The sequence below is a fragment of the Astatotilapia calliptera genome, chromosome 6 (assembly GCF_900246225.1).
Source record: "Astatotilapia calliptera chromosome 6, fAstCal1.2, whole genome shotgun sequence".
Classification (NCBI taxonomy): Eukaryota; Metazoa; Chordata; class Actinopteri; order Cichliformes; family Cichlidae; genus Astatotilapia; species Astatotilapia calliptera.
The window spans coordinates 28,474,525-28,500,583 of record NC_039307.1 but is presented as its reverse complement, the minus strand read 5'-3'; the positions used below and the strand labels follow the sequence as shown (position 1 = coordinate 28,500,583).

Genomic DNA, 26,059 nt, shown 5'->3' with positions numbered 1-26,059 from the left:
GGTTTATCAAGATATCCCATATTTGCAAAAGTGCTTCGACGTTTTCAGAAGCGTCTGCTACCCACCAGCTCGACAGCTAGCCGGGAGCTCGAGGGTTACTGATGCGGCCGAGAACGGCACAACTCCCGGCACATCATTTTCAGATCACCGCGGAGTTTCGCTGCTCGGGTTAAACGTAATATATAAGTCACTTAGACAACCTAAAAATGTTATTGTTGGGCTTTTTTCAGTGTTTTGTTTGTTCGTGAGTAAATCGGTTTGGCTGAGATTAAAGTTATTAGATTAGATAAAATAAAACTTTATTAATCCCCCGGGTGGGTTCCTCCTTGGTTTTCACACAGCTGACTAAACGTCAAACAGAAAACTTATTAAACAGAAGTATGAGACAGTCGAGAATTTACACCAGTGTCTGGTTATATTTTAGATAGCAAGAAGCAGACGGCCGAGTTTATTAAACTCCACCGAGACAGCGGTGACGCTAATCAGAACTAGACCGTCCAATTTCACGCCTTTAAATTTTAAAGGCGTGTTTGTGTTTATACAATTGCTATTATGTTTGCACTTTATGTGTAATGTTACTGACTGCAGAGATCAGTAAGATGTGTGTATTTTTTATTTATTAGTTTTATTTATTTAATATTATTTTTTAATTGAATGACTGTCTAGTAGTTCACAGATGTCGAAAAACTGAGTGTGGTAAAGCCACTGATTTTGTTTATGTATATTTCTGCAATCTGCACATTGTACTGACTTTCATTTTAATGTTTACACCAGGGTTCCTTGTCAGCACTTTATGCTCAGATGTTTGTAAGCTAAAAATAAACTATTGTGTATGTTCAAATATACTGTTGTGATTGAAGAAGTTAAATAAAAATGTCAGTCATCAATTCATGCATCACCTCATGTCATCATAACAGAGGTCTGTCTTCCAGGAAAGAACAGTTTAAAATTAATGTAATATAGTATTGGCCATACTATATGATGTATTGCTTGTCTTTGTTTAATAATACAGAAGACAAAGACCTTAAAAAAATAATCGCATATCGCATCGCAATCGCAATATTGGGGCAAAAAAATCGCAATTAGATTATTTTCCATAATCGTTCAGCCCTAGTCAAAATCAACACAGATCACAGACAGCAGTTCACTGAGGTCATTAAAAAAAGTCTGTGCAGTATTTGGGAGGCCTGTAAACATTAAGAAACACAACTTTGGATGGGGCCTTCAGCTGTAAAGCCACATATTCAAAAGACTGAAAACTTCCAGGAGATAGCTGCTTACATTGAAATGATTCATTAAATAAGACAGCAACCCCTCCTCCTCTCCTGCTCACCCTGGCCTCACTGATAAAACTGTAGTTAGGAGGGGTCGTCTCCACTGTTACTTTGGTCCAACCAAGTTTCAGTTAAAAACATAAAATCAAGGCTGTGCTCAGTGATTAAATCATTAATTAAAAATGTTTTCCCAGCTAAAGATCTAACGTTTAATAAAGCCAACTTAAGTGTTTTAGAGGTATTACTTGTCCCCTCGTGTTTGGGAGCAGTCTGTGGCACACAAGGTATGTTTACTATGTTTAAAGATCTTTTAGAGTGCAGCTCTCTGTGTTTTGACCAGGCCACATGTCTCCTGTCACCTAAAAGTACAGAAATTTTAAAACCTTCTAGTAAACAGGGTCCCAGCTTCTCCTGGGAAAAGTCACCACTGCCATAATCCTCACAGCCCAGACCCTTCACACATCACACATCAGACTGCGGAGACAAAGCATGAAGGTGGTAAGGAGGAACTAAGGGGGGCGAGGCTGGGCAATGTGACTTCGATTGCTCTGTTGAGGGTGGGGCTCGATGGCGAACCTTTGGCCGCTCTGGTGGGGGGTTTATGGGGGACAAAAAGGGATTGGGACGGGGGGTAGATCTGAGCCCAGCATTGACCCGCTCCATCATCTCCTCAGTGAATTTCAGGTGTGGGGAGGAGGGAGAAAGGGAGGGGGAGGAGGGTGATGGCCTGTCAGGGGTTTGGGGGACTGGGGAAGGTCGAGGTCCCTTGTCCTGGTCGTTGGTGTTGTTGAGAGAGTTGGAGGCAAATAGGGACCCCTCTTCTTGCCTTAGATGTCTCTCCTTTCTGAGGCTCTTCCCGGGTGGGGGCAAATGGAGCTCCTCCTCAAGGTTTCTGCTGGGCTTTGTCTGTTCTTGGAGTACTGTTTGTTCCTCTTTATGAGATAACTCCTCGTTTATCTCAGCCTCAGTGCAAACAAACAATTAATTCAACACCTGAAACCTGGTAATCGGCCACCAGTTGGAGATGATTTGAGCTTTGTGACATGCTGGAAGCAGAAGATGGTACACTGTGCTCATAAAAGTAGGATAAGGTCAGCATCAATACTCAGGTAAGCTGTGGTGTTTTACTGTTGCTCAGTTAGCATTATGGAGCCCGAAGTGTGCCAGGAAAATATCCCTCACAACATTACACCAACAGCCAGAAGCACAGGACAGATACATGCCTTCATGTCGTTTTAGCTGACAGGAGTGGTGCCCAGTGATGCTCTTCTGCTGGTGTAGCCCATCAGCTCCAATGTTCAATGTGCTGTGTGTTCAGAGATGCTCTCCTGCACATCTTGGTTATCTGCCTTTCTATCATCTTAAAGCAGTCTGGCCGTTCTTCTCTGGCCTCTAGCATCCACAAGGCATTTTCACCCTGCTGCTGGTCATCTCCTCTTTTTGCACACCCTTCTCTGTGAACCCGCACTCAACACGTGACCGTGTCTATATGCCTAAATGCAATGAATTGCTGCCACGTCATTTGCTGACCTGTGCGAACGGTCGAACAGCTGTACCTACTAAAGTGGCCAGTGAGTGTAAGCGGTAATGTAATTCCATGCTCAAGTGGTTCTGAAACCAGGACTGAATCCACATTACAAACATCTGCAGTGTCTACAGGTGTTTTGTGTGTACTCTACTACAGCGTCACTGACCATGGCCACAAAATGCAGCAGGTTCATCCCCGGCTTGTTGGCTTTGGTGTCAGCCAGTGAAAGGAGGGATGACAGCTTGAATCCCACAGCGTTCCCTGCATAGCCACCCTGAGAACAGAAGGATATTTTACACAGAGAAATGAACAATATCATAGAATCACAGCTGGAAATAACGTGAAACAATAAGACTCTGCCCGAGTGATACAGTGGTCCCTCGTTTAACGCAGGTGTGACGTTCCAAAAATAACCCGCGATAGGTAAAATCTGCGAAGTAGCCAACTTTATTTTTTTTAATTATTATAGATATTTTAAGGCTGTAAAACCCCTCACTACACACTTTAGACACTTTTCTCAGACAAACATGAACATTAACACTTTTCTCTCTTGTTTAAACAAGTTCAAACCTTCGTAGAAAAACAGGTCCAGTATAGAATGAATTGTTTGTTGGGGAGAAAAAGTACAAACATACAGTGCAGCACTTCAGAGTCACACTGCTAGTGATCGAAGATTTATGTAAATTTGACAAGCTGAACGCATTCTGTACTGTACAGGAGGCATGGCACGAGATTGCCTGACAATGGTCTACAGCCAGTCAGGATGCAGAACACAATGCGCTGTGAGAAAAAAAAAAAAAGCATGCAAAATTGCACCAAAAAAAATTCTGCGAAACAGCGAGACTGCGAAAGGTGAACCGCGTTATAGCGAGAGACCACAGTACAGCTTTCTTCTCTGAGCAGTGATTTTGTTTTGGTTTCCAACAAATACTGACAAAAGGTTTTATTATTTATTTATCTGGAAAAATACAAAAAATAAAAAATAAATCAGGACTGAATCGAAACATCTTGCGTGTTCAGAGGCAGCAGAGATGTGTTCGCGTATGCGAACGTAACCTGAGAAGCTCTTACCGCGTTCATAATGTTTCCTGCCTGCAGCACCAGATGCAGGATAGCATGAAGCTCCTCACAGCTCATCAGCTCTTTAAGGAGATATCAATATAAACTCAATTAGAGACTCCAGAGAAGATGTATGACAAACCATCTCGTTTTCATTTATCACTACCATACAGGAAATCTATCAGCAGTAATGTGTCCTTGTGTGATTCAGTCATAAACCTAAAATTACCACTTTAAAGTAAAAGGGTAAATGTTAGCACATTGAAAAGTTTTAATTAAATTTTGTCATAAAAGTTCCAGGTAATTATTCCACACAGTGTTTAAGTGATTGCCCTGCAATGCAGTGAAAAGGTCACAGTACTGTAGAGGAGGGTCTTAAGAAAAAATCCAATACAGCACAAAGACGCAAGACAGTGTGACTCAGCTAAAATGGCAACCTGGTTCAACCAATGGCTGAAAATATAATTAAAAAGGTTTCCAGATCAGTTTATCAATATGGTGATTTTACAGTAAATCACAAATTCAACAGTACATGTCAGCTTTAGCTCCAGAAGAAAAAAAAGAAAAGATATAATATTAGTGTGCACATTCATGAGATAAACTGTAATAACCGTTTGGATCACAGTGATCTCCTATTAAGTGCTACCATCAGGTCACAAGATCCAGCACGTTGTTATATAACCCATACAAAACAAATACTGTTTCCATCAGCTGAGCTTTGTCTCAGTGATAATAAGTAAAAAAAACATGATAAATACTACATAATGTGGTCAGTGCGAGACTTGCAGCAACCTCCACCACTGAAATTTTAAGTGTCAAAACTGCAGTTCCTCAAGTGGCCACTTGAGGCTGGAAACATCCCCAAAGAGTCCTACGGTATGTTAAAATATCCACGTTCAAAGCTGAAATAAACATGTTCATGGTACAAGAACTTCTCCCTCTTTATGACATCTGTAGAGAGGGTGTTTTTTTTGTTTTTTTAAACATGAACAAAATTCCTCCAGAAAAGTTGGGACACTGATGAATTGCAAATTACAAAAAACCTCATATGTTATTCACAATAAAACATTGCGTGTATAAACGCAGCCACAGCTTGTTTAACTTTGACTGAAAGGTCTGAGAAAGCACAGCGGCATTTCTTCATCGTGTTCACATGTGAGGTTGGAACTCACCTCTAACTGTATGGAAGGATGCTGCTAGTGAAGGTTAGCATGCCTTTTAACATTACAGTAAATGATAGATTATAGCACGATGCTACCCAAGCTAGCAATACATTTAACAGAGTACAGCTGGCTTACAAAAATAAATAAAAAACAAGCGAAATGACCAAACTAGCCAAACTCAGGTCTTTCAAATGGTAGTCCATGGCCTAACAGGTCACACTGTGGTGACTATATAAAGTTATTTTTTATTTATTCATTTTTTATAATAATCCAACACTGTGAGTAACTAATATGTATAGAGCTGCTCGACTCTTAAGTTACATTTCAATGAAACTGCTTTTTTTTTGGTCATGAGTGTCCTCACGTCAAAATGAGATCGTCCTGCTTTCTGTGTGTGTGCAAATGTGTTAGAGCAAGTGTGTTATTATTACGTTTAGTCACAACACGGACGACATCAATCTCATGGCCCATCGCAGCACAACAAGGGAGGAACTCTTCCTGGAGGACCATGGCCTCAATCCGAACCTCGAACCTGTCAGAGACGGAGTTCAGAGTTTAAATCTGAGAAAAGATTCGACTCTCTTGCTCAACACTGAGATCCTTAAGAAAAGACAAATTGTTATTATAATGCAGCAGGCTGAGAGAAATGCCTCCTGCTTCCCCCTGGAGAGTACCTTAACACTCCATCTTGCTGCTGAGTGGCAGTAAAACTTGACGACTTTTAGCACCTTAACATCCTCATAATATTTTCTAATCATCATTTCAATTATAGCACGAACCAAAAACGACTTCTGACTAATTTCACTGGACAAATGCTCCATTTCAGCCCAATCAGTCTGCATTAGTTCTCCATAATAATCCCTGCAGGGACTGCATCCTCTGAATGACACTAATACCATTTTAATGCGCTATCACACAGTGCTGCTGGACAAAAAGGAAATTCAAAGGAAGTTACTCAGTCCCCGTTCAGAAAAGATGGAAACATGCTTTCAGTTGAATGAACTGAAAATATTATGTAATAAGACCCTTTATACGTGTGGATGGGCTGTTTTATCATCCAAAGGAAGGAGATAAAATGAAATCAAGCATTATATCCTTTTTTACAAAGCTGACAAATGTGCACATTCCCCAGTCGTATTAATATTATTGAAAATGAACACTTGATAGATTAAATACAAGTCAGAGAGCAGCCGTAAACTCTTTGGAGAGTCGGCACAAAATCATGAAACTCTGCACTCAGTTTTGAGTCTTTATCTTCCACTGACTGTCAAACTGCTGACTTGACATTCCTTTTTAATGGAAACTGGATTATATACATGCCCACTGAAACCAACTCACCGTGGCACCTGGATCAAGAGGTACATAAAGGAATCGACCAGTGTCAGCTTGTCTGGATCTCCTTTGAATGCCTGCAGCTTCTTAATCTGCAGAGAAAATAAAGAGGAACAGGAAGCTCAGCAGGGCGCTTTCAATCCACGTAAACTGCCTTTTATCATTAGCTGTGCTCTGTGATTCAAAAGCTTAATGCTACTCATGCTTGGCTAAAAATCACAGGCAAGTACACAAACACGGACCTCCTCTGCGTCGGGCAGGAGCTTCAGCAGGTCTTTGAGCAGCTCCGCTCCATAAATCTTTCCTTCTCCTTTTCGTATGTCTTCGACAATGGAGCGGTTGGACCTGAAAGACAGTTTGTTTCTGTAAAGTTCAGAGATAAATTGCACAGGTGCTTCCTTTAATGCCTGCCCTCCTCTGTTTACAAAGGCACAAAACACAGCTTTTGCAGAGAGCATTAGGCATCTCTGCCTGGCTTTCTTATTAGCAATATAAATAAAAGAGAAATCTGTTTTCACAAACCCTTTAGGGCACAACTGGTCTACTTTCATGTTTGAGGCTTTAAAATGACTAAAAAGACAATATTAGGTAAGCTGACACTTAGATGTGATTCAAACACTTTAACAAACGCCAGCCTTCAAAAGGTATGCAATACATGTTTATTTAACTCGTGATATGGTAATTTATTTTATTAGGTTAAATTACCAGGTTTTATTTTCTGAATTTCTTGCAATGTTAGGATGAGAACGCGGAAAAAGGAATTATTTGCTCCACGTGATTATTCGGGTTGAGCGGTTTGACGACAAGTTTGAGCGACGAGGCCGACATGGTTTGGACATGTGCAGACGATGGAAAGGGGATATACTGGACAAAGGGTGTTGAAGATGGAGCTGCCAGGTAGGAGGAACAGACGAAGAACACAGAGGAGACTGATGGATGCTGGTGTGATAGGGGAGGATGTTAGGGGTGGGGTGAGATGCTGTGGAGACCCCGAATCAGGCGGGGAGACAAAGATAGGATTTTTTTTTTTTAAGTAACGAACCCGGCAAAAGTTCAAAGCCTCGTTGAAGCCTATAAAGAACTTTTCAGTGCAATATAAAAAAAATGAGACATTTATTTATCTATTTGTTTTTCACAAAGATAATATTAGACTGTTTGTGGAAATTCCCACAAACCCTTTAATAGCCATGAGAGGAAAAACAGCTGGTTCATTGTTCCAACACCAGGAAGGGTACACATTTTCCCTCCCGATCAACGATGGGAATTTCATTTCCAGTTCTGTGGTGTAGACCTGTGCAGGTAGGCTGATGACTGAGTGTGAATATACTGAAGTTGGAACACCCCCCCCCCCCCCCCCCCTTTATTTTTTTTAAACAAGGGGGGAACCACTTGGTGGTATTTTCAACAAAAAGACAATTTCTAATCAATCACAGTCAGAATACTTTATTAATCCCTAAGGAAATTATGTGGTTACAGTTGCTCCATGATAACAAGGACAGTAAAAGACTGAACTATTTTAAATACTACAACATATTGCAAACCTAAGAAATCACTCTAATATATGCAATATACTAATATACATCTATGTTTTTGGGGCTGTCACATTCTCCAGCACAGCAAGAAATCAAATTTGCTTAAACTCTTGTTTATGCCTCAGGCTACCGTCTACTGATATCAGTGACAGGATCCAAATATTTCTAATGTAACAGGTGTATTAAAAAAAAAGAAAGAAGAAGAAAAAAAAAGCTCTTAGCTGACTGGGGTGGAAATCATTAAATGCTACAACAAGCTGTAAAAGTAATTCACTTTATGTTTGAGGTTTCGAGTTTTCAGCCGTTTTATAGTAAAGTGCTGCGTAAAGTGCAGCTTATGACATAATTGGCTCAAATGCATTGCAGCAGAAGATTAATGCATACTCCTTAAAATAAAAAGCAACAAAAACAAAAGTAAACGCTGACTGTAATGAGGTCACTGCTCCTACTCTGTCTTGACTCAGTGCAATGGCTCGCAGTCAAATGTCATTAAAATCCTGTGGAGAGCCATGCAAATAGACCTTCAGGCAAACAGATACCTAACACACTTTTTGCTCTCTATTCTAGACAAGTTATGCAACTCAATCCTGAGTCTGGTCAAACTCACTTTGAAACTTCCCGAACCAAATAATTTAGAACAATGGATGCCTAAGAAGGCTTATTAGACTACCTGGCACAGATTTGGACCCTTTCCTTAGTTATGAAAGTTAAACTGATTGATTGAAAATGAGAACGTGTCCATGATAATGATAGCATCTGATCTGAACTGTCCTTAGCAACAGCATGAAGAGCTGATGAGAGGCGTGCTTGGAAAAGCCACGAGGGAAAATAAAAAACAATCTCTAATTTAGTTAAAGTCAAACAAGCGTTCGTGGGATTTTTTGTTGGTTGGTCACAGTAAACTCTTTGGTTATGGTAAACCTCACTGCTCTTCTAATGATGGTCATTTAATCCTCTAACTTAAGTAGCTCTGTACTTGACAAAATTAAACACTGGCTGTAACACAGAGCAAGAAAGGTTTTACGAAAACTACGTCACCACTGCCACTAAAGTGATGCTTAAAGTTTCAGTGTGTGTGTGTGTGTGTGTGAGCAAATGGAAGCACGATATGTCTTAAAATGTTGCATGTTCAGTCATTGCAATGGTTTGTTTTGTTTTTACACTTATTTACATAACTTCCCAACAAATTTCAGAAATGGGTTTGTACTTTTCATGTCTTACTGACCATTCAAAGCACTTCAGATTAAAAGTCAGATTTTAACTTTGCATTCATACACTGGTTTATTCTGTGGCTCAGGGGTCTCAAACTTAAATGATCTGGGGGCCACTGCTGGCCATTGTCATTGTAGGGTCTCTTTAGTGTTCAAGAGGCACAAAAACAAACAAACAAGAAAACACCCATAAATATTTCCAAAAATCTAGCGTTTGCTTCTTTTTTTTTTTTTTTACTGAATAATACAATATTGTAAAATAAGACAAAACTGAAAAAGTGAGCACAAATCTTTTTTCCTCATTCTTAACTGAAGCCTTTTGGTGAACTTACAAAAACACAGATTTCAAATCAATATACGTCAATATAATCAATGGTAACAGTTGGGAAACTTACTTCTTAAACTGCTTGAGGAAAATGCCCACATTCATCCCCCTCTTTGAGTCAAGGATGTTGACCTGAGGAAAGAAAAAAAACACAAGACACTACGATAAAACTCTGTTGAAGCTCTAGTTAAAATACAGCCAAACAAACACACCCACTCCTGGGTGTTGTTGGTTGTCTCTACGTGAGGTTCAAACCTCCTTCAGAAGCTTGTACGACTCGCACAGAAAACACGTGACTGTGCAGCACATACATTTTTAAAAAATGACCCTGAGGCCCAATTACTACTTTTAAATAGCAACTGGGCACTTTTGTGGTTTGAACTAAAGATGGTGTTTAAAGCATGCTGCAACTGTCTATGTTAAGTTAACCAGTATTGGACATGGTTGGAGACACTGGGAGTGGATGGAGTTCATACTTGCAATAATTTAACAACTCATTCAATAGAAAAATCAAATCTAGTTAATTCATGCCTGAACCTTAATCACCACCTTAATGTCTGCAGTCTAAACTCACCATTAATTGTCAGAAGTTCAGTATTTTAAGCGCCCGTCTTAAACCTTCATGACAGTCACTCACCTCGTCTTTCTTGGTCTCCTTAAAGGAGCGTGATCGGGATACGTGAGTTGATGTTGCAGTTGATGCTGCTGACCCACGGAGGCCCGTCCCCGCATCCTCCTGCTGCCCAAACAGCTCCTCCACCGAGCGAACATCGATCTGGTACTGCTGCTGCCGCACCGCCAGCGTCCAGATGTTCGGCTTCCCGCGCACCTTCTCCTCTGGGATAGGCTTCCAGTAGAAGCTGCGGACCCGGCGCTTTTTCCTCCCATTGTGGTTGGATGATGTGTTTGCCAGGGGCGGAGGGGGCGGCGGTGCCCCAGGAGGTGGGGGCGGGAGGGGAGGAGGGGGCGGCACTTCATTCTGGGTGGTGTCAGAAAGCAAGGTGGGTTGACCGTGCCCAGACATAGAAGAAGGGTCTGAGGTAGTGATGGAGGAAGTGGTGCAGCTGCTCCCCTCGCTGCTACAGCTCTCTGGCTCATTTGTTGTGGATGTACAACTCATAACAAGCATCGCAAGGTTGAGCAGTCAGCATACAGTCTCTGTGCTGACACAAACTAAACAAATATGTGATCTGTATCTCCTGAATTTCCAGAGAACATCAGCTCGCTGCAGCGCTGGTTGGTGTCTCCTAATCTAGTCACTATGAACAGGCTGCATCCATTGATTCATCTCCGTCACTCAGCTGGTCATCCATCGCCCTAAGTGGGGCCTTTGAAAGACACCTCCCAGAGGTAGTGGGCAGGGGGAAATGATGGCCATGGAGCTACAAGAAAAACACAAATGACACAGGACAGGATTATACAGCGGTACCCATGCATATCATCGTCATCGACTATCTGGAATTTGAGGAAATTAAAAAAGGGCACGACAGAACAAAGACGAGGGGGACCCAGTGAAGGAAACTGCAAATCCTGTTCTTTTCCATTTTTGAAGGGCTTTGAAGTCAAGCTGTGGGGTGTATAATGACTACAGACATGACACACACCCCTTAGGTTCTGTTACACAATTTCTTTTTTTTTTTTTTAAAAACAGCCCTCATCTATGCAGCCACCAAGACAATACCGATATGCACTGTATCCCAAAAGTGACGGTTGAAGTCACACCTGAACATGTATTTAAATAGTTATTTGTGTTTCATTTTATTCAACATGAAAATACAGTTCATTTTAAAAATCCAGTAAGAGTTCGTCTAAGTCTGAGAAACAAATGGTTAAAAGTGGATTTTGTCAGACAACTCTGCAAGCTAATCTCGGAAAACAGTTTTCACATTAAGTATTTTTTTTAGAAAAAAAACCTTGGCTTGTAAACCTTCCATCAGTCCTACATTTTCTGCCAGTTTCTTTGTCTTAAAGACAAATTAGACTTTGTCATCATTTAATGATGACAATCTGTCACATTTGCAGGAGAGCCTGTGTTTAATAAAAGCCTCGCTGTATGGCGACAGTGGATTGATAATGTTAAATGAGAGGATGCAATATTTCTTTATCTCACCTTAAATTTCTGTAGGACATTCTGCACTGGCTGGTGCACAGCAGTAAGGACATTTTAAGTTTGTTGACGCTGCATCTCTGGAAGTAGAGTATTAGTCATCTCCTATGAAGTTTTAGAATTTACATTGTTTTACAGAGTTAATGTCACCATCACAGACAATGTCTGTGAGAGACTCCTGTGAGGTATATGGGCTCAGCTCCCTCACCATCTACCCTTCACACTGGACTTCTTACTGGCTGCACCATTTTGTTAATAAATGATGTTCATTTAAAAGTAAACTGGTGTTGTGTTCCTCCTTGCCTTGCAGCCTTTCGAGCTGTAACGGTTATACATTATACATTTATTTATTAATAAATGAATTATTAAAAACACAACTGCTTACCACCACACACACACACAAGCTGTGCTTTTGAATATAGCACAGATATTTGTGAAACATTAAATTCTTTATACGTCTCGCTCATGAACACTTTAGAAAATCATCCTCATTGAACACTCTCTGAAATGAGTGATCAAATGATAATTTGTGGACACTAAGAACCACTACTTAGGCCAGAAGGAAGGGAAGTGCTTGAGTTTCCTCCTCTTGCTTTTATTAACTGAATGGCAGCGCTCACTGCAGCTCTCAGTTGGAGGGAAACTGTGTTAAGTTTCAGGAGAACACATCGCTCAGTGCTGGAGCTGACGTGGCTACAGTGATCTGATACTCCTCTTTATAAAAGGGTAGTTGAACAGAGGATCTGACAGAAAACAGCAGATGAACAAGATGTATGGTGGCCATGAGGGGGAGGGTACATTGTTTCCAGCACTTTGAAGAAAATAATGTGGTTTCAGAGAAAATGAACTGCTGTGATAACAAATTTCTGGTATCGATAACGGTCCATGTGGTCTCCTTCTGCTGGTTTCTAGAATTAACGCTTTGCCTCTTACACAATCGTAACATCTTAAATGGTAGTCTGCCATTGGTTCGCAGCCTTGTCAACATGATACTGATGGGGTTATAACTAATTAATAAAGCTTGCGTCACTAATAGCTTCATGTTGCCAACATTGGCTTGCACGTTCAGGTGCCCTGTCCTCAGAACTGGACCACACCATCAGTCATCTTTAATTCATCAGATGGTGAGAACATCTGACCTCACACCAACTCCCCACAGTCTGCGGTGAGGAGAAATGGCTACTGCTAACACGTGCTGCTTTAGGATCTGTTTACAGTGTTCGCTGTCATATCAGCTTTAAAGAAGCACTTGATTTCTTTCTTGTGAAACATTAGATGAGAAGATCAATAGCTTGCATGTCTGTTAATAACAGGGCTCCAGCTAGGCATCATTAGCTTGATGCTAGAAACGGGACTGCAGAATGATCAAGATTCATTGTAAACCATCACGTGTTCAAAATCCAGACCGTGGAACACCAAAACCTTCTTTAATACACGCTCATCACTCAGCCAGTGTCAAGACAACCTGCTGGAGTTTAAACCATGGATTTACACATAATGGTCTGGTTTGAAGAGTCTTTATTTCTGCTCCAACATTCATGCCAAGGTCATAAACACATGAAAACATTGATCCAACCTACACTGTATGAACAGTTCAGGCTGAAGGTGATGGGGGATATTTTTTGGCCCACCTTGGGCTCATAAATACCAACTGGTCATCATTTAAAACACCACAGCCTACCTGAGTCTTGTTGCTCATCATGTTCATCTCTTTATGACCACAGCGTACCCTTCTTCTAATGGCTGCTTCCAGCTGAATAATAAACCATATCACAAAGCTCAGTTTAACTCAAACTGATTCTTGAACATGAAAACGAGTTCACTGTACTCAAACGGCCTCTATAATCACCACATCTTGATCAGAGCACCTTAGGGATGTGGTGGAAATCTGCAACAACTGCGTGATGCTATCATGTCAACCAAAATCTCTGTGGAATGTTTGCAGCAACTTGTTAAATCTATGCCATGATTCAATTTCTAAAAGCATAAAGAGATCCAACCTGATACTTGCTAGGTGTACGTAGCAAAGTGATTTGTGAGTGTAGGTCAGTCACAACAAATTTAAAGATCAGAGCTCAGGTTCACAGGTTAACAGTGAGCTCTGACTAAAGCTATAAGACACTTATGAGTATTACTATACACCTGGCAGCAGTGTAGCTAGGAAACCGTTTACTCAAGCTATAAACTGTAAGCTATAAAAACTTGAAAACACCATAAAGACAACAAACATCTGTTATTTCACAACTGACACTTTACAGATTGTTTACTTAATCCCTGCAACACCACTGTATCACATTATGGTGTCTTTATGGACTAGACAAATGAGACATAAAGTGATGCTGACAAAGAAGCTCGGGAGATGCTTTTCACATAAAAAAGTCTAAGTTATTAAAAAAGATGAATCTTCTGCTGGCACTAACCGTGTGTCTAATAGATTCTAAATATATAAAATATAAAGCCAGAGATGATGAGCCTTCTATATGGACGGGCTTTTTGTGCTTAATTATTTAAATGAATTAAAGTTTAAAAAGTTTTAATAAAAGGTGGACTTTTTTCACCTAAAAGCCAAACTAGCAGTTTTTCATTGGTTCCAGTCATGTGTGTGATAACTCCATGCGCCAAACCATTCCTCTAAAACTGAGTCCAAACGTTCCTGTCAGCTTTGTTTCAGGTTTAATGTACATTAGTTCTGTGTCTCTAAAGCGAATGACCCAGTGTCAGTGACTGGTTTGTGGCATTTCACATTCATTTAATTAAATTTCACACTGCATGAGGAAAAACCACCAACAATAGGGCAGTAACCAATGTCATCTGTCTAACGTGATTCACAGAGGAGGAAAAACATCAGTCAGTAACACGACACTGGGAAGGCCTGAGGGAATGAAATCAGACGGGCGGTTGCCAGGCTCAACACATCCACCTGCTGCCACGAGCTTCATCTAAAACATCCACCTGCTGTCGACCCGGGGGCAATCTCGCTCCAATCACTCTTCATTGGTGACAGCAAACACCACACCCTCTATGACTAACTGACCATCCACCTCTAACACAAACCAAGCTGACAACAGTCACGTTGTTATGAGCAGTTCGCCTGTCTTCTACAGCAGAAGGCTGTAGATCCTTCGCCTCCCAAAATATATCACTGCTACTGATCCAATGAGAACCACAGAAGCATCTGTACCAACTCTACCGGTTGTCCGAACCTGACTAGTCTGCATATCTTTTGAGCAAAAACTCTCCAAATTGGAATTTTCTTGTGTTTTCTTCTATGAGGTGAAATAACAGATAACAAGTTTATGAACTGAAGACACAAAAAAACCAAAAACAAACTTTAACGTGAGATAAGAGAACTCAGGAGAAAAAAAAAAATCCCCTCTAGACTTACTAAACTTTTACACTGAGAAGAGAGTTGAACAGAAAAACAAGTTGTGTCTTTTATGCCTTTGGGGACACTCAGTGAGAGGTGAAAGCAAAAATCAGGGAATAAAGAAACACAGAAACTTAACTAGGCTTGACCCAAAGACTGAGCTCACAAACAACAAAACACCAGATGATATCATGAAGTTATACAGTTCTCTCCCTAAAGTTTACCAAAAGAGTGAAGCATAAGTCAAGTGTGAAATGCATTTATATATCATCTTTAAAAGCTACTCCTCACTCCCTCTGTTCCTCCAACAACAAACTGTGGAGTAGACCAGTAAGCCTTCAGTCACACAGGTATAGAGACGAGTTGGTGATCTCCCTGGCAACCTCTGGTCATTAGAGGAAAATGTGTATTGTCCCTTTGGGACAGCCAACATCCATTCACCAACCAGTCAGGGGCTGGCGAATGGATGCTTTTGAGGATGGTACACCATCCTCCAAAATAAAAGTCAGGTCATACTACTGCAATCAACAGATTTCAAAAAAGGCAAAACTTTTACTTTGAAGGCGAATATTCTTTGTTTCCTGTTCATGTCAAACTCTTCAGTTTCACTACAGCAAGTTGTCACTAACTGGTCTCTAAGCCTTTGTGCTTGGCAGCTAATGGAGACTTAAGGATGCGTGCACAGGACAGGCAACCTCTTTATCCAAACCAAAAAACTGACAGAAATTAATTTAAATTTGAGGTGCCTCCCATCTTTGACATGTGCTGAAGAATGAATTACATCTAATGATAATTAGCTACACCATGCTGTGCAGCTTCTTTAAGCTGTTTCAGCTGAAAGCCCATTACTGCATAAATTCATGCAGTAATGGGCTCTTTTGTCTGTTGTGCATTTGCCATTTGTGTGTTTCAGCCTTACATAACTCCATGCAAAGCATTTTTTCTCCCTTTTATCCTGTAAGGATTCTAATTGGAGGTAACTGTCACCAAGTTTCCAGGGTGCCACCAAGTACAAAACAAACACAATCCACTCAAACTCTCAAATGAGTGACAGTGAAGGTCAAGGAGCCACCGCATGCTATAATGATCCCCTGTTGCTAGCTTCAAGTTCAATTTCCTGAGGGTGAGCGCGGCCCTGCAGAGCGCAAGTCTTTTACTCACACCGTAGGGGCACAGAGGCGCATTCACATGGGATTTGGTCAATTCTGCTTCGTCATCATTTCCATGGGAACGCTCGTTAGCAGAAGCTGGCTTATGCAGAGCGCAGTAGGGCGATGCCGTCGGACCTCTTTGTTTCCGACTATCTGGATCCTAACTTCACCAAACAGCAGTGGTGATGGGCTGCCAGTGATGGGATTTCAGTAGCAATTACTATCATTATTCTGTCCAGTCTATAAAATGACAAAATAAAAGGTACAGAATGTGCATACTTTAATCAACAGGCCAAGATCAAAAGACACTGAATTTGAATAAAACAAAAATAGCAGCTTTACTTTATCTTAATGTTTACTGATCTCTCCGAGTGCTTTCTACCTCCGTGAGCAGTCTGGCCTCTTTTCAGGCACAGGAAACTGCACTGCATGTTAACTCCAGTCTCATGTAAAAAGTAATCCTTTCTTTCCTCTGGTGAGAAACAAATTGCATAAAAAAAACCCTAAACATGACCCTTCTCTTGCCATCAAACTGGGCAAAGCTATGATAATGCTAGCTTGAAGCTTCGTAGTTGTCTCTGCCACACTTCTTTGCTCTACAACGTCTCAGCCTCTTTTTGGTCCCTGGAGGTAAATTATTAATTAATTTTCAATAGCAAAACAGCAATTAATATAAACAAATATACACACATTGAATTCAGTGCTTGTTCTGCGTGCTTCTATAGCAAGCATCTGTTTTTATCTTGTAGCTGAAAAGGACATTGTGTTTATTTTGAAACTCACGATGCTGGCTTATCGCTCTCATTTCCATGCGTCGCTTGCAATAAGGAGGACACAGACCAGAGTGGGAGTTAAGCATGCTGTAGCAACAGCACACAGGACCATAGCTTGCACAAACACACAGTGACGAGGCAACTATTGCTCGGATACCAAGCACAAAAGAGCTGTCAAAACTTCTCGTTTCACACACAGACAATATGAAAAGACACCGTTTAGAACAGAAACAGCCAAGCGACCGCAGCTCTGGATTTTGAAGGTGACTGACTGCAGCAGCATCAGTGATGTAGTCAAGCAATAAAAAAAAATAAAAAAAACCTGCTCCGTCTCATAAATCACATGAAGCCACCGGTCTCATCCTCAAACAAAAGGGTGGCATATCAAATAAACTGTGCAGTGTGTCTTGTCTTTATATTAATTGCTCTTCTTGAAGTTTGTTGTAAAGATAAAATATGAAATATCGGATGAATAGCCAGACCTTTGTGACCTCGTGCCTGGTTGCATAACACACAAATGAACCACCTCCCATGTCACCAGAATAAACTAACTGGCATACACTGAACAAGGAACCTATTATTCAGGAAATCCTGGATTTATCAAATATTTTCACAGATTGCCTGCTTGTACCTCAACGTCTACATTTTCTAAGTAAGCCTCAGAATCTGACTGAGTGAATTATTTATACCACCATGAATAAAGTAAGTTCTCTTCCAGTCTAGCTGCTGCTGTCCTGAGCATCTCAAAGATGCTGACCCAGAGTCAGCTCACCTGGGTAAACTAATGCTTTAGTGACATATTAATAACAAAAGAAGCAACATGTACAGAACTGAAATGCTATTTAATTCATTTACAAGCATTTAGTCTTATTAATCAACCATTATTAAATCAGTTAAAAGAAATAATCACCCCAAAACTGATGTGAATAAGTTGGGTGATGTATTGGTGCCTGAAACAAACAACAACGTGTTACAGAGTCTGTACAGTGGATTAACATAGCTCAAACAGAACACAGCACTTTCCTCTCAAATCTGAAACAAGCGGTTTGGAGGAGATTATTTCACAGTTCAATTTGTCTAGAGAGTAGTTAGGCCAAGGTACCACGTGGCACCTCATGCCATGTGAGGCTAAACCCACAACACTGCTGAACTTGCACCAGTGCAAGTGAATCTGCTTCAGGTCAGAATATTAACCTACTGCTGTTCACCAGTAAGCTTATGTTGCCATTTTATCTCTAGATATGCAACTTTACTGACGTGAAGAAGCAGGGAATGGGGAGAATGTTTCTTAAGCCCACAGTGAACCTCAGTCTTCTAAACCGATGAAAAACACCTGCTCAATCCTCAGTGTTGGTTTAATCCTTAAAGGAAACGTCCTGGATGCTCCCATAAACGTGACACAAAGCTGGCATACAATTGACTCATGGTGTAATATCACTGCAATTTTTAACATTCTGCAATATGCTGTGTATTGCAGGAATGCAAATTACGATTTGTCACATTAAAGTTAAAAATTTCAATATGTATTTTATCTAATAACATAAAATTATCTCAGTCAGATATTTTTTGCTGCAAAATGAAATTGTCAAGCGCATCAACGATTTCACTAAAACCTGCCATAAATGTTGCAGTAAGACAGTAAGTCTGATATCAGCTTGCAATTGAATGGAGTCATGTTGGCAATTACATTGAATCTGTTTCTGATAATACAGCAAGACAGCTGTTTGCAGAAAGGTTGCCTGCTATTAGCTGAGGTGAGCCCTCTTATTCATAGTATTCTCAGATAAATATATATTTAATTTTATAAAATATTCATATTTAAAGTCATTGTATTGATGCAATATCGCCACTAGTAAACATCCTTTTTTTTCCATCCTGTCTCTACTCACATTTGAGCACCAAGAAAAGCTGTTGGTTACAGGTCATTGTAATGTTCATCTTGTGTCTTTCTGTAACCGTTCCAAAACCAGCAACAGCTCATTCTTACAAAGGGCACACCTACAGGGACAATGAATTGGTTGTAGTTAGCAAGTGCTATCAGTGTGAATGAACCTGAAACAACAGCTTTGTGGGTTTCTGAGTTATTAAATACAGTCAGGAAAGCACAAAACACTTAGTGAGCTATTTGTAGCACATGAAGTTCTGATTAATGATCACTTCAAGAGTTATGACATTGTGCTTTGCTGCTACACAGTTAAGTTTAATGAGTCATATAAAGAAGCTGCAAGCTCACATCAATGAATGAGCTCCTTTTTCTAGGAAAAATGGCTCTTGTAATTTCACAGAGCTTTTCACTAATACGCTGTATGTTAAAGATGGGGGAAATGCACTTGAAAGCAGTTTTTTTTTTACCAGTGTTTTTAAACATTTGACAATCTGTGTCAAATGAAAAATTGATACTAAATATAGTGAAATGTAATTTTTTTCACATAAGCACACTGCAGAGGTCTAACACACAAAAGTTACTTCTAGCTTTAAAGAAAACTAAGACAATGTGCCAATAAGTTGCAATTCCTTAGCACTACAGCCGCTATCCTACAACAGCAGCAATGCAAAGAAGTTGTTTCTTGAAGACGTTAAATAATCAATTTTCATATTTTTGTTTTAATCATAAGAGTTAAAGATAAAACAGGCACTAAACTTGAAGATTTTATTAGTTTTAAACATTTAGGTTAAATTTTATATAACTAAAAAAAAACAAATTATGACAAAAGTGGTGTTCTTTCTTGGCCAAGTGTGTGAGCTTATGGGCTCAATACTGAATAAAATGTTAAGAATTATTTTACAAATCTCTGTCATACTAGGTTTCCAAAAAACAGACTATCCAAGGTATCAATGAGCATGCAGTTACGCAGTCAGACACACCCCTCCTCATCACATCTGTTCTTCTGAAACCAAGGCAGTGATGGTGAAAACGCTCAAAACAGGATTTCAGAAACCAATAGGTGACATCTCAGTAGCTTTGTCCATCTTTTATAAGGCCTGTGGTCCAAATACTACCTGTGACATGGTGACAACTGAAATACCAAACTCACTCCACACAACTTTTTTTTCATGTTGTACATGTTTTTATGACAAATGTCAGAACCTAACCTTAAAACAAACAAACCTTCAGTGCCTCTCTTCTCCCAGGAACAAAAGTGAGCATCAAATGGTGATCACAACAAACAAATGGTTTGAAAAGCAACACAGACTTTTACACAAATGCTACATCCAGAAAATAAACAAAAGATTTCTTTAAGTAGTTTTCAGGAAAAGTTCTCCAGGCTTCTTGAAGGACTTCTGAAGCTCTTAGTTGGATGTTGGCTGCCTTTTGTTCTGTTCTCTGTCAATATGTTCACTGCTTCAGTAATTGTGAGGAAGCCAACCCATGACTGATGGCGTTCCACTGTGTGTGTTTTATATCCAGGTATGTGTTTACTGTGTTGGCAGTGTATTTGGGATGAGCTGTAGCTCAGGAGGTGGAGCAGGTTATCTACTTATCGGAAGGTTAGTGGTTCAATACCTGGCTCTTCCAGTCTGCATGTCAAGTTTCCTTGGGCAAGATACTAACCCCAAATTGCTCTCCGATACATCCATCGGAGTATGACTGTGTATGAATGTTAGCTAGGAAGCACTAAAAGCTTAGAAGAAAGTGCTTGTGTGAATGGGTGAATGTGGCATGTTGTATAGAGGGCTTTGAGTACTCTGCTAAATAATAATCAGTCCATTTACCATTGTCACGCTGAAAGCTGAAAAAGTTGATGCTTCTCACACAGTATTACATGGTGGATCTAAATCTGATGATACATTTTTGTGTTTTTGTGAAAGGCTGCTAGAAACAAAGTGCCTAAACTATTCTTTGTCTACTATGTGTAAACACAACACTTGTCAATCCCTTCGGTTTGGAGCCTTTTTCATGCTTGAATGATTCATAGGTCAGTGTTAAGTGGCTTAATAGCCACAAAAAAACATTCCTATGAAAATGTCACATTTAAGGACTGGACTGAAAATTGGTGAAAAAGCTGTCAATGTCCAAAGGAAAACTTCACAAAGCGTGGAGAGCTGTTGCTAAAGACCTTTCTATAAAAGAAATTAAAAGGAAGTCTGACTCCTTGAAAGCAAAACTGACAGAAACACGGGTCTTCAAGACTTTTGTACTTCAACACTGGCTATCCGACTTAGATTAAACAGGCAGCTGCTTTATTATATCAAATAACAGTAACAGTGAGTTGACCAAAAACAGGCAAATGTAATATTAAAGTTAAGACACATTATTAAATCATGGTGGTGAAATAGTTTGAGCCTGGCACTGAGGAAAAGAAGTGTACTGACCATTTGTTTTTTAGGAATCATGAATGAAATGTTTGATTTGTAAGAGGGACTCTGTTTTATTTTTGTCTTCTAAAAACTACTTAGTCAGTGAATGTGTTTTTCAATCCGGCTTCATTTCCTTTGCCAGCAGCCAAAATAATCTTCTTTGTAATTATTGACAAATCTATCTCAAACAGATCAGTCATGGACAACAATAGAAAAGCCTCCCTGCATGTTTAAAGCCTTTGTTTTCATTGTCTCTGCTGCACTGAGAAACAGCGCTAGCCTGGTGACAGCTAGGAGAAATGATTTTGCACTTTAAAGCTGTAAATGGGTGAAACACAAGGATTGCCAACAGCGTCACGAATTATATTACAGCTTACATCAACTCCAAATCACTTCGTGGCTGAAGACAACAGCCTAGTATAAATATATCTTAACTTTGGATGCCAAACCTCAAATTAACCTTGTAACTGTCTTCCCTTCACTGTGTACGACAAACACCTACAGCAGCCCAAAACACAACATATCCCCCTAGCTTAGCACAAATCTGCTAATAGCAGCCTGCCACTGAAACGAGGTTTTCAGATTTTAAAGATTAAAGCTGCCAGTTGCAGAGCACGCGAGGTGCCTCTGTCAATTACTGTTTAAGCAGGCTTCAGTTAAGACCAATATGAATGAGTATCCTGGCTGTGGAACTGGTGGTACCACACCTGTCAGCTAACCTGCAACTCCGGAGGGAATTCATTTAATCATATAACCAGCAGTAATACCAGTGCTAAATCTCAAACAAACAAACAAAAATCTGTGCCAATCCTCTTAATAACCAGCCAAGCAGAACATGTTTGGACCAACACCTCATTTAGTATGTGTACCAGAGCGTTCGACACATCAGACTCAAACTTAGCACCATTTCTACTACTGCTGAAATTAATAATGGACTCAGTGATTAATTTGCAGCACTGTTGATATTTTGGATTAAGTATTTGTGCTATTTGTACAAAGGCTTTTTAAAAAGATCTACTTGGGTAATAGATGTTTTCTTGAGCTAAATTTCATCTTCAGGCAATTTAGTGAGTGGACAAAAAGTTAAACTAAAAAAAAAAAAAAAAAAAAAAAAAGCAGCCATCTCCACGGTTAATTTGTGCAACTTACACCATACCATCATCTATATGAATGACTAAAAGTCTTGGTGACTACTGTAAAACAATCTGTAAAACAGCACATATTGACTCACAAGTCAAATCTGATTTAAAAACGAGGCTCAAAAAAGCTGTTCTCTCAATTTTATATTTATTCTATACGATTACAGATTCATTAATGTTACACACAAAATCAGCATCTGTCCCCATCACACCAGGGCACTGAACAAATGCTGTGCTCACTCACACGATGGACAGTGATACCCGAGAAAAAGATCTTTGCTACAATAACTGAAACTGTCATGAACTTCAGCTGCCATGTTGGCTTGGATGATGCGAGTCCTTGTTCACCAGTTATAAGTTGATGATTGGGTCTGAGGGAGCAACTTTGGCATTACAAAAGTCTACTTTGTATTTCAATATGACTTTCATGTCATTGCTTTACAATATCTCTGGTTATAATTAATAGGACTGGCATGACACCACTGAGATATTTCACTATACCCGAGCCTTTCTCCACATTGACTCACTATAGTAAAAAAAGGACAGCAGCCTCCTTGTGCAATCCCTTCCGATCACAGGGCGATTGCACAGGTCGTCAAGTGCGAGGCAACCCGTCTCCAAACAGTTGCAGTCACTCTTAAACAGATAGGTGAAGATTTGCAAATAAGTGCAGTCTAATTTATAAATGCAGACAAGTTGCTAATGAGGGCAACTTGCCTGCAACATGTCTCTTTGCATCGGGGAACTTAGTTGTTGGTTGTATTCTGCTTTTATTCCAATATAAAACCAAGCTCCAAAGTCATCTTGCAGTTAAACCCCAGCCCTGCAGCAACCACGTCAGTATTTATGAAGGAATTTCTGCTTCAAATCTGTGAGGTTCTGGCTGCAGTCTGCATGCAAGTATTTAATTTCTGTTTTTCTGTTAGTTTTGCAATAAATGGCAATGTAGATGCAATGATTTCTTTACAAACAGAACAGACAGTTTGTCAGCTGGTCAGAGCTAACAGAAAAATGGGTGTTGTTTTGTTAAATATAACACAAACTCACTGCCTTTACTGTATCATGCTGATCGTGCTTATGTCATCCCTGAAGGCTCAGAAAACACCATGTACACCACAGTATTTTAGTTCTGTAGTACTTTGTAGGATTTGTATTTTTACTAGAAAATAAAGCCTTAATGATGACAAAGCATGGCCAAAGCTTCTTCTGAGGGAATTTTCCAGAACAACAATACACATCCTATCACAAAACAAGCCCCGAATCTAACCTAATAAAAAATACAGAGGGAAGAGAAACCCAGGTGAAACCAAAACCTACTCAGGCGGGATAGTGACACTAATGGAGGGATGAGATGGCACGGGATACACCGTCTGTGAGGCTGCAGATTTATAAAAAAAAAAAAAAAAAAAAAAAAGCGAGAAGAGCTTTATTCATCTCGCGTTTGTTCTTTTGTTAACAGGTGTTCAGTGTCTGGCCTGCAGCAGGCAACCGCCTGTCTATCTTCTCTGGCTCTGGGCTCCAGTTGTTGCTTCAGCAATATGAGGCTTGTGCCAAGATCGGCTTTAAGCAAATCTCGCTGCACCGCTTGGCTTCACTGACTGCCACAGAAGCTTAAGCATTAATCACATTATTTTGTGTATGATTTTGGAGGAAACTAGGCCTTAACCAACACATCCTGAGTGAGAATAAAGCAGGTGTTCAGGTCACCATAGAGACAACAGTAGGTTTTAACATGAAGGGAATGCAAACATGTTTACACGGCAGTGAGGAAAGTGTTTACCCAGGGGCACCAAGACACTTGAGCTGGCTTCATTAGGATACATTTTAATACCTGGGAAAGACTACCCACAGGTACACATGCATACGGCTGACATTACCCACTCTGAACACTTAGAGGCGCACTGTGAAAGGCGTGGCACTCTTCCTTGCCTTTAATTTCATTTTGAGCTCTTTTCCTGTATTAGACAGCTCACAGCTGACAGATTTGGGCATGTTTGGGACCCGAGTTGCCACCAACTATTCAGCCCCCTCTCCTGCTCCCACACAAATAAATCAAACCCCCTTAAATATCTTCCTCCTCGGGCTGACGTCAGAGCATTGAGTTTTCCATGTTACTCTCTGCCTCCACAGCAACCCGGGGGGCGACCCACCCCCCCTTGACCTGACCCAAGGAGACCCCCCCCCCCCTCTGAAGGGTATTGTTCCCAGCACTTGAATGGACTCCACTAACTCATCTGGGCATGGATAGCAGTGTACAAAAGCCAAGGAAAGCAGGGGCTGAGACAAAACCAGCACTGACTTACATGTTGGATTAGCTTGTGCTGGTGAAACACTTGTTTTTACTCCAGTAGTAACACACTCTATATGCATATAAGCTATAATCAATATATTTGTACTTTGGCACAAAGTTTCAGGAAATGCAAAAGCCCCAAAGGAGCACTACACACTAATCATATTTGTTTACATTTTAATTTTGTGATAGGTTACTTCCTGATTTTAATTAAAAATCATGAGTATTTTACACTCTTGTATAAAGAAACTTTTCAAATAGTTTAAATGGAGAACTTTAACTACTTTTCTTTAAGGAGGAAAAATGAAATGTAATGTAGCAAGCATTTCTAAGTATTTTTTATTTATTTATTTATTTTAAACTGATGCTGTCAAGTCCTACAGAGAAATACTGAGATACACAGTCATGACGTTTATGCACAGCAAAGCAACAGATTCAGGGCTTGAACTACACCAAATCACCAAAATGATGTAATTTTGGACGTGGACTGCATTGCAGAACACCTCGACTGTCACCTCAGAGAAAACCCCCACAAAAGAGCAGGAAGGTTAAACGCTCATCGCCTCACTAAAATGCTTCCTCACGGTGCAACGACTCTCCACACCTGAGTTACACACCGCACATTCACAAACACATAACACATACACACACAGAGCGTGATGATGCGGCGGTTACCGTCCCGCTTGACTCACCGGACGGACGACAGGGCTCCGACGCCGTTGGTGTTAGCGAAAGATACTTTTCAGAGGAGAAAATCTTGCGTGGTCTTCTCGGGCTGTCAGCCCTGTCAGGTGAGCTGCTGGCCGAGCTGCGGGTCAATGCGAGGCTCCACGGCAGCGGCGGCAGACTGTAGCGCTGCTCTCAGCTTCCTCGTACGTGATTGGGCCAGGTGGAACGGGCGCATGCACGTGCCGCTCACCCTCCTCGCGCGCGCTAGCGTGTGAGCACTGGTGCAATCACAAGGCGGAAAACAGCGCTGAAGGTGGGCTAGGTGAGGAGCTGGGTATAAGTGGGTATGTTTAATTAGGCGTGAGCACAGGTGGAGCGTAACATGTATTTATGCAACATTAAACCTCCCCGCGTTTGGCGCTGTGTTATTCTTATTTACGTGTAAGTAAAGCCAGGATCAGTGTTGCTGATACTTTTAACCTATAAAGGCAGCTTATGTAGGGGAGATCTGTGTGTCATGATTCATCATTAATTTGTAAACCCTGAACACGTTTTAATGACCACAAAATCACCAGTGGTGATATATACCTATAAAAATAATTAGTTAACACAAAAAAACCACGTTTCAGTTTTTGGTGTATTTTGAAACGTGTTTTTTTCTTCTTTTTTCGGGGGGAGACCTGGAGTGTAAAGGTGCCTGTCTCTAAACTCTGGCTCAGCTTCTGTTTTTAGCGTGGTATTTAAATAAAATAGACATGACAGTCAACAAAAAACGGTAGAGACATTTTTCATAGTTCATGTTTAAAACCAAAGTTGGTATCGATACTGTCAACATTTGGA

General features: G+C 40.4%; 1 protein-coding gene across 2 annotated transcripts in view; it reads right to left on the bottom strand.

The window, feature by feature from the left end:
* fhdc1 (FH2 domain containing 1) overlaps positions 1-25,552 on the bottom strand; it is a 32,618-nt gene extending 7,066 nt beyond the window's left edge. Inside the window, exons 1-8 of one of the 2 annotated variants that reach the window (XM_026171505.1) lie at positions 25,243-25,552; positions 10,062-10,806; positions 9,495-9,556; positions 6,599-6,701; positions 6,363-6,448; positions 5,456-5,556; positions 3,874-3,944; positions 2,969-3,076 (exon numbers count right to left, since the gene is read on the bottom strand). In XM_026171505.1, the coding sequence (XP_026027290.1) occupies positions 2,969-3,076; positions 3,874-3,944; positions 5,456-5,556; positions 6,363-6,448; positions 6,599-6,701; positions 9,495-9,556; positions 10,062-10,553 (1,023 nt within the window). In that variant the 5' untranslated portion in view covers positions 10,554-10,806; positions 25,243-25,552. Of the gene's footprint in view, positions 1-2,968; positions 3,077-3,873; positions 3,945-5,455; positions 5,557-6,362; positions 6,449-6,598; positions 6,702-9,494; positions 9,557-10,061; positions 10,807-11,534; positions 11,882-25,242 lie in introns of those variants that run through there. The other variant, XM_026171506.1, reaches the window with a different exon arrangement.
* Between the last annotated feature and the right edge of the window lie 507 nt (positions 25,553-26,059).